This window comes from Drosophila gunungcola (genome assembly GCF_025200985.1).
Source record: "Drosophila gunungcola strain Sukarami chromosome 3L unlocalized genomic scaffold, Dgunungcola_SK_2 000005F, whole genome shotgun sequence".
NCBI lineage: Eukaryota > Metazoa > Arthropoda > Insecta > Diptera > Drosophilidae > Drosophila > Drosophila gunungcola.
In genome coordinates, this window is record NW_026453180.1 from 3,228,362 (window position 1) to 3,237,675 (window position 9,314).

General features: G+C 33.8%; 1 protein-coding gene across 1 annotated transcript; it reads right to left on the bottom strand.

Moving 5' to 3' along the window:
* Window positions 1–3,181: 3,181 nt before the first annotated feature.
* LOC128259582 (protein lin-9 homolog) lies at window positions 3,182–6,564 on the bottom strand. The gene is made up of 4 exons (XM_052992123.1): window positions 6,360–6,564; window positions 6,024–6,275; window positions 4,807–5,402; window positions 3,182–4,216 (listed from the first exon to the last, which is right to left on the bottom strand). The coding sequence occupies exons 1-4, from the start codon at window positions 6,458–6,460 to the stop codon at window positions 3,486–3,488; spliced, it is 1,680 nt and encodes a 559-aa protein (XP_052848083.1). The 5' UTR covers window positions 6,461–6,564; the 3' UTR covers window positions 3,182–3,485.
* Between the last annotated feature and the right edge of the window lie 2,750 nt (window positions 6,565–9,314).

Consider the following 9,314-nt stretch of genomic DNA (forward strand, 5'->3'; position numbering starts at 1 on the left):
CCTAGAGATAGGAATCTTGTATTGATATAATTAGTAACAACATTTTTTTTAAATAATCTTCTAGAATAAAAACGCTTATTAAAAAGTAAAAAATTCAAAACAAAACAAAAATATATCTTATGTATTGTCTTAATTGTTTCAAATAATCTTTTCGAATATAAAATAATGTCTTTTTTTATGTAATTTTTTGTTTCAAAACAGATCACAGAACATATTCTTATAAAAAAAAGTCTATAAAACATCATAAGTTTTTAGTTACATAATAGATATAATTTTTGGATAAATAAGCCTTAAATAACATAAATATATGTATATTCATACCTTTTTATGTCATTCTAAAGTCACACTTAAGTTTAATTTATGCCTTTTTCTTCTATTAAATATTTTTAAGTATTTAATTTTGTTCAGTGCTTTTGGAGTAGAGTTTCAGACTGCCGCGCATTGATTTACAGGCGTAGAAAAAGCTTCACTTACAGCTCTTACCCAAAACTTACACATGCCCTTACATTTCCCAAGAGAGGGAATACTAATTTTATATATATTATGTAACCGACAGAAATTGGTGCCCATTAATATCGAAATAAACCTAATATACTTTAATGGCAATAAACTGATTAAATTCAATACACCCAAAAATGTATGCTACAAAAACATTTAAAGCCGTCTACTTGAAATTCATTTCTTTCATTCGATATGCACTTGGCTCATTTAATATGAATATTTATGTGCCACATTTAGGGGGCCATTTAACAGCACTTTGAGTTATGTTCTAAAAAGCAGCAATCAAATTGGTTTATGTTCACTGGGAGCTTCCAGAGTTTTACGCAAAAGTTCAAGTCATTTCCTTAGGCTTTCATAATTGTCTTTTTGGCATGAGCAAATTTTGTTGATGCGTTTGGATTTGCGATATAATATTTAAAAACTATTGGAGGAAACAATATTTACGTCGCTTACAGGACTTTTAGTTGACTTTTGACTTTTTGACTATTTCTTGTTTACAAAATGATTGTTTCAGTTGTTTAGACATTGATAATTTTTTTTATTTTAAAAAAGGAAAAGGATTCTATAAAACCAAAGAAAAACAAAAGAGAGTTAGATTTGATTTTAATTTTAATATTAAAGGGTATCTGAATTCCCATTATTTACTTTTAAAGAAAGCAATGTAAGAGAAACTTTCGAAACGTACTGCGAAAAATGCTAAGCCCTTGGCGACAAAAAACAATAACACAACCAAGACAAGAAGTATGAGTTCTGCCAACGTTCCACGCCCACTGCCACGCCGGGGGCTTTCTAATCAGCGGCTACTTGCTGACCCAAATTCTTGGCTTGGAAGCCAAAGCCAACTATAGATGACAATTTAATAAAGTAAATTGAGCGGCTTGAGGCAACAGTTTTTCCTTGGTATTTGGATTAAGCCATCCCACATCCGCAGCCTTTCGAAGTCGTTAATCAATTAGGCTGCCGCTTTTATACGATTGCTTTGCTGGCATGTGGGTATGCGACTATATATACATGCTGTATATGTTGCCACTTAAACGTTGTTATGTATTGATTCAATTCCATATAAACGATGCCCCGCCACGAGCAAATATAATTAATGATCAAGTGTCAACAGAAAACAAAAAACTTTAGTCATCTCGAATGCATTATGTAAGGCGGCGTATTGAATTTCATTTAGCACGCGTAGCAAAGTATAAAGTTGACCAGCCAACATTTATTTGCTGCCATTTGTTGAGTTTGTTTTTCCAGTTGTGTACTTAAAGTTTCCCTAGATATTTCGATGTTAAAAATAGAACCAAACTTCGAATTCATTATTCAAGCTAAGCTATAAATGAAAATGTCATCAAATTATATACTTACATTAGTGGTCAATATAATAAGGGTGGTAGTTGTTTAATAAAAAATCTTAGGTTTGTGATGTGTGCCTGTTTTTCGTATACACAACACTCATTTTACAAACCAATTTGTGTTAGAATTAATACAAACTTTTTCTAATCTTTACATATTACATTTTATTATATACAAGTTTTCTAAATTAAAGACTATTACATCATCCCCGGCAACTTTTAACGATTTGAAATTCACAAAAATGATGTAATGTTTAATGAAATATCCTAAAATCTGTTTGGAGCATTACGTTGTTAAACTGTTGTGAAATATTAGATATACACGACAAATATTTTATTCGCATTTGGACTTTTTAAAAAATTTTTAAAAAACAACCTTTTATTAACTTTTTAGTTAAAGAACTTACTTTCCTTGAAAATTTGAAGAAGGAAGGAAATCATGGCTTTTAAAATATGTCTACCACTTTACTATTAGAAATAGCTAACGATTTTTTAGAAAAAAGTTTAGTTTTCATATTCAATTTTTTCACTCCAGTTAATCTTATAAGGGCCAAAACTAAACCACTTACCACAGTTGTATACACAATTGTGTACCACTAAGCATTCTGCACTCCATAAATAGAAGTAGTCGCCGCCCCTGCAGCATTATAAATATTTACGAGCTGCTGGGAGGAATTCCATGGAGAATAAGGATATCTTGGCTTTTTTGCCCGATGACGGCACATCTGAGAGCCAAATGGCAAGAGTCCACTCCCGCAGGACCTTAGCTCCTTTGCCGATCATTTTTCTTCCCGGCGGACAAAAAAAAATTGAGGCAGTGCAGCTGGAGGCACATTAACGATGTCTTTATGGCGGCCACATGGGCGTTGGAAAATTCCTCGCTGGAACTGGCTTACCCACACAATTTACGAGCGTAGTGCATCCATCGAGTAATTAAAAAATACAAAACACTTTGAATGCTGATTTATGTGGTTGCAATTTTGCAGTACGAAGTTTGGCTCACAAAAAGGCAAATTAGAACACCCATTTTTTGTTGAGGCTTTTAGTTCTACTACTAACGTGCTGGCACAAGACAATTTTTGTATACTTATTTTTGTAGGACTACTATACGTTTTATCACCAAATATAATATGCTTGATTCTTAGTATATTTTAATTTCCAAATTAGTTCTAACTATTATATTAATTGTATAAACTAATGGTTAATCAGTCCAAAAAAATTATTTGTTAAGGTTTTAAGAGGAATTGTTTATTTAATGTTAGCTTAAGTTTGCAACCTTTAAAATTCCTTACAGAAATTTTTAATGTGTTTTCCTTTAATGGTTTTGTTTCCACATACGCATTACTTATTTGCTTTCCAATTTGTCAAGTGTTTTACGCCTGACTTCGTCAGCGACGTGCCGATGGAAAGTTGTAAGTACTTTAAGAAGGACTTCCTAGAGAAATTGGAGTAAGACGTGCCCCTCCATCGATATAAATGCGAAAACATTACATGCTACCCATTGTTGCAACTTTGAGGGGTAGATGAAAACTTCGTTAAGCTCCTTTGCCGACAAACTCCCCATGCACATGACACTCCAACTAATAGAGTCATAAATAAAAGCGAGGCTTTATTTCAGGTTTCTTGAGTTTGTTTTGTTTAACAATGGGGATCCGGCTGGGCCTCGACCACAAAATTGTAAATACCATTCTCTGCTTGCAGTGGAGCCTGTTGGGTGATTTGAAAGCGCTCGGGTTTTTTGAGGGCCTTGAAAATGGTCACCACTTCCTGGCGCAGTGGATCCAGAGAATCCAAGGCATCCTGGAACTGTTGTGCCAGCAATTGTGGCATATTTGCCACCATGTGGGACCTCAGGTCGGCCAGGACCACTTCCATATCGGAGCTATTCTCGCGACCCAATCTCCCATTGAGATAGAGTATGGTATGAAGATTGCAAATGAACTCCCTGGTGCGATCCGATTCTATTTTAAGGGATTTCTCACTTGCGGCCAATTTGAGATCCAGTTCCGCCTGCAGGCGACACTTTTGATAGACCTCGCTGGCAGGACGACCTCCCTTGGCCTCATGTTCCTCCTCCTGTTTTTGATACTCGGCCAAGTGGTCGTGCAGGATGTGCAACGGTTCCAGGACATCGGAGTTCACACGATGCAGGGTTATCATATTGGCTGCATAGCGACGATGGAGTTTCTCCCTCTGTGAAGTCATCTTGGCATCACGACGATTGCCCGAAGAATTTCCGTCGAAATCCTCATTCATTTGGGCTATATCAATCACTGTTTTCTCCTTAGCATCCATCAATTTCTTAACCTGCAGCACGGATTCCAATAGCTCCCTTCTATATCGTTTGTTACCGAACATCTCACTTTTTGCTGATAAAAAATTGAAATGTTATATATAAAATCATATAATTAAATCAAAATTATAATAATTAACACAGTGCACATTAAATTGTCTGGTTAATGATTAAAATACTGTAAAAAATATTTAATTTCAAGTGAATTCTAAATGTTTTAAATTTCATTGTATTTAAGTTTGATATAGATTAAATTATAAAAACATTTTCAGAAATTCAATAGTCAATTAAAATATTTAAAAAAAAACGTACTATTTCCATATTTTTACCATAATAACTAAGAAGCCAAATGCAAAAAAATCAATCAGTTATATGGTTGAAATTTATAATATATTTTTAGATTTTTAAACCAATTTCGGAAATGGTGAAATAAAAAATTTAAAAAATATAATTTAATATTTAAAACAACAAAAAATATAAAAAAGGAAGTTCTTTCATATTTAAGATAACCGAAATAAGCAATGGATGAAAAACAATCATAAATGTGGGTTAAATTCCTATTTTATTCCTAAAATAGTTAATTGAAATATTTGAGAAAAAATATAGGTTTTCATATTTAAAATAACTTAAAGACAAGTTCTATAATAAATATTTAAATTTTTTTACCAGTTTTGTCACAATCCTTTTGAACCGCATCCGATTTGGTGCCGTTCATCATAATGGATAATGGCAGGGCCGTGGAATCCTGCTCGGAATAGAGTCGCGAGTCCTGGATACTGAAACCTGCCGATTTGCCTTCCTTGATGAAGCGAACGAGGTAGGTGGAGTCCTGCGGATCGTAGTCCATAATACAGCCGTCGATGATGCCCTTGTGAAAGTCCCCTTGCAGCAAACTGGTGACCTTGGCATCGGTGGCCAGAGGCAGAGGAATCCGCTTAGGTATCTGGTCCAAGTAAAGACCATCCTCCTCGGAATTAAAGCGATATTGCTGCAATTCCCGTACAATTCGTCGAGTTCGCTCCAATTCAGAACGCTCTTGTTCAATGAAAGCAGAGGAAAATCGGCGCGCTTTTCCCATATTGCGGCGTAGTAACTGCCATCCTCTGCGGGGTAGAAAACGGGTTCCCAACAGCGGACAGCACTCACTTATGAAGCGCTCTATGTCGTAGGCTCCTGCCAGAATGGGTTTGTCCAGGAAGGACTCCACGAACTCACACCAAATCCAGCGATGAGAGCTCAGTTGGCTCAGAAAGTTGTACAGCCTAAAGGAGATTTTAGAAAATGCATTAAAAGTTTTTATTCAAATCCCAGCAATCAGGGAAATAACATTTTAATACATTGATACTTAGAATTTTATTAATTTAAGTAAAATTTTACTTTTGATTGTTATTAAAAATAGTTTCCCTTATAGATACATAGAGTTACAAAAGTCTAAGCTATGAAAATTCCACTGTTTTTGTAAAAAATCTTCCAGAAAAATAAAGTCTCTAAGTATTGAGTTAAAAATGTTAATTATTAATGTTACAAATCATGTTTATTTTAAAATTTTATTATATACCAATCCAGCTATATATTTCTTTTAAAAAATTTTTTAACAGAATTTAGAGCTTCCAAAATCAATGTTTTCCATATAAATAGTTTAAGTCAAAATTTTATTTATAACTATTTTGGTAGTTTGAATTTTAAGCCTTAACTTCATTTTATGTTATTTAATTATATCTAATTTTTCTCATTATTATCACTGTTCAAATTTGTTAACCTTAACATATAACATATAGCTAAAAGTAGCTTATAGACTAAGAATTCGAATGAAAATTTGTTTTTTTATCGTAATAAAGATTAAAGATACCTTTTATAATAATTTACTTGCAAAACTTACGAACCTTTGGCCGGGCATGGAGTAAGTTTTAAAATTAATGGTCTCCTCCATATCTTCCTCTTCTTCATCATCGTCCGAAGAAACCACATTGTTTTTACGCGAAAATTTCTTTTTTGTCTTCCGCTGACTCACTGGTTTCATTGCAATCCTCTTTAGCTTGCCAAAATCAGGACCCTTCACAAATAACTCATCATCTTCCGAATCAGACTCCATTTTTTTTTGTTTTTTCAGCTGATGCTCGCGTATATCAGTCATCCTAAAAACAAAACCAGAAATGTAATGTAGTTATATATTTTTTTTTAGGAACTGAGGAGTTATTAAATATAAAAATATATATTACTTCGTTGTTGCCAGCAGTCCAAATTTTGCTAGGAATTCGTTTTCTTCGCAGTTTTCAGCTTCGTTTGTTGATTTTTTAATCGTTTGTGGATCAATTGACATTTTTCAGAAGTCTTCTAATGAAATTTTCTCTTTTGGGATGAGTTTTCTGGCCCAATGATTTTTTTAGAAGATTTTGCTGAATAATTCAGGTAATTGACATTTGACTTGGGGTCTCTAGTGTTGGGTTATTATATTTGACAAAGTTTTTGGTAGGGTCACATCAAAACTAGTGTGGTTAAACAAATTTGATTTTAACATATATTTACTTTAATCTATTTAAGGTTGAACTATATTAATTTATAGCACATATGTTCAAAATGTTGAGTTGACTTCAGTTTAGACTTTTTCTAAGAAATAATAAAATACCACTGAATATTTTCTTTAGTCTTTTCCAACGTTTTTAATAAACAATTTCTTACTGAACTTTTATATTTATCTTTTCATTGCAAATGCGTAAGACATTTTTCGGACTAAGAACAAATACAATAATTTTTTTACAGCCTTACTTCTAAAAACTTGTTTTGAAGAAATGCTAAAAAGTAACATTAAATCGTTCAGAGCTTTCATTTAAACTTGACCATATTATGTCATAAACAACAACGTACAAGTGGATTAAGTGTTTTTGTGTTTCTTTTTTTTTTTGGTTGCTATAAAAATCGTTATGAATTTTATTGGCTATTTCAGTTTTGCCAGGCAATCAATGTTTTCCTTCTTTTATTCATTGATTTGATTCGTGTTATTGCCAACGTGCTGAAGCTGTTGATATTCCGAATGAAATCTGTTGAATTATTAATTTGAAAAACTTTTGTTTGATTTCCGCTGCTGGTGTAAATTGCATACCATATAACAATGGCTGGGGCAAAACTCAATTTAGGGAAAATAGTAAGCAGCAAAAGTTTTTGGCGGACTGGCAGAAGTGGAGGTCCTTTTTGGACGATGGTCGGTACTGGTCATTGGGGCGCGTAATTAATAAAGTTTGCATACGACTACGACTGTTGCCTTAGCGAAAAACAGCCGCCGAACCATTTCGAATTACGTAAGTGCCCCAGGATTATTGGCTGCCGGCAATATGCGTACTTTTAGCCTAATTTCTATGTTTGTGATGTGGTAAGTGCACTTAATTTCGAGCATGCACTTAAAAAAATCTACTCAGATGATTTGGCCACAACTTAAACTTATTTACTTATGATACAATTTTGTGTTATTTATATATTTTCTTAATAGTTATTTATCTATTAAAACACTCTCGAAATAGGTTACAAATTTATTCTAATTTTGTAATCCTTGATTTAATTAAATTTGCCTAAGCACCCTTTACACATGTGTAACATATTGCTCAACGTTTTTATTAAGAGCCTCCTTAAAGACAACAAGTCTTTTGTTCCCCAAAAGTTTAAAGCAAACTAAGAAAAAAAAAGTATTACATTTTACTTAATATTTCATTTGCAGGCATTTAACCTTACCTATTGAGTGAAAATACGAATAGCTTTTATATAGTTAATTTTTCTTAGATCTAGAATTCAACTAATCTAATGTTAAAGAATGTGATTATTAAAAAACAAAAGGACAAGGTTACAAAATTGGTTTTAATTAAGATAAATTTGCTAAATTACTTTATACATATGTGTTATCAACGCCCAAAGTTTTTTTAAGTGCCATGAAACCACGGACACGTGTTGCGGTGGTTTCATGAAAAAAAGGAAATTGGATATCAAGACTTGAAGGAACTTAAAGATTTCTCCTTCGCCGTCCGGATATCGATTGCTTTGCTCACCTCATTCAATTTGCTGTTCACACAGCACATCCGGAACATTAGAGGACCGGAGACCAATGGGTAGAGATACCAATTTTAATTTGCATTCCTTTTTTGACCCGAAGGAGCAGCGGGAAGTCCTAATGCGGGACACCTGCAGCTTGTACTCATTTAATCAGCACACTAGACAGTTGGCAAAGGTGAGACAGTGAAACAGGTGCAAAATAAGAGGGGACTTGGAGGCCAACAACATGCGCTTAAAATTAAAAATCCAAACCAGACAAATGTGTTGTCGCCAGTTTTCCAGTACCAGTAACAGCACAACAACAAAACATTGACATTGAACTAATGAAAGCTGCAGGCGCCCTGCCACGCCTATTCCACCGCCCACCCAAGAGATTTTAGCCAGCAGAATGGGCGATGATATGTCGTGCCAACGGGTTATTCATGTGCATGACTATACTATACCATACGTATACGTGTTCTCGGGTGGCCATGTGTATCATATGTGGCCAATGTTGGCTTTTCGCCTGACTCGCCTTCAGCCTGCGGGACATTTTTGCACTTGGCCAAAATAAACTGCCTTTTGTTCTGGCTTAAATGCTTAGCGGCGCCTGAAAACTTGTTCAACAAAACAAAAAACAAGAGGTTAAAGCAATGAACCTTAAAAATAGAGTTCAAACCACCATTGTTTTCGAATCACTTTTAAGGGGTTCTGAAAGGTTAAATAAATAAATTGTTTTTATTTTTTCAGCCATATTTCTAAGTGGCTTAAAAACTCTACAGATTTTTTACAGCAATAAACCTAAAAACACAGTTCAAATCACCACTGAATTTAAATTCCTTTTAAAAGTGTCTAAAGGATGAAGAACTAAGTTATTTAAGATAACACAAGTGGTTTTTGAAACACAATATAAGGGTTTAAAAAGATATTTGTTGAGTTTAGAGTCAGAAAAGAAATTAAATCGAAACTTTATTATAGTGCCTGAAAAAGATATTATAATCCTGGAGAGCCGATAATCAGTTTTATTTTATGTGCATACATTCTCAGTCATATTTCTAAATAGTTTATGTTTTGTTTGTTCGAACCCAATCATTCTAAGTGTAAGATAGTTTTTAGAGCTTCCCGAACTTAAATTTCTGTTCTGACAGCTTCGGTTT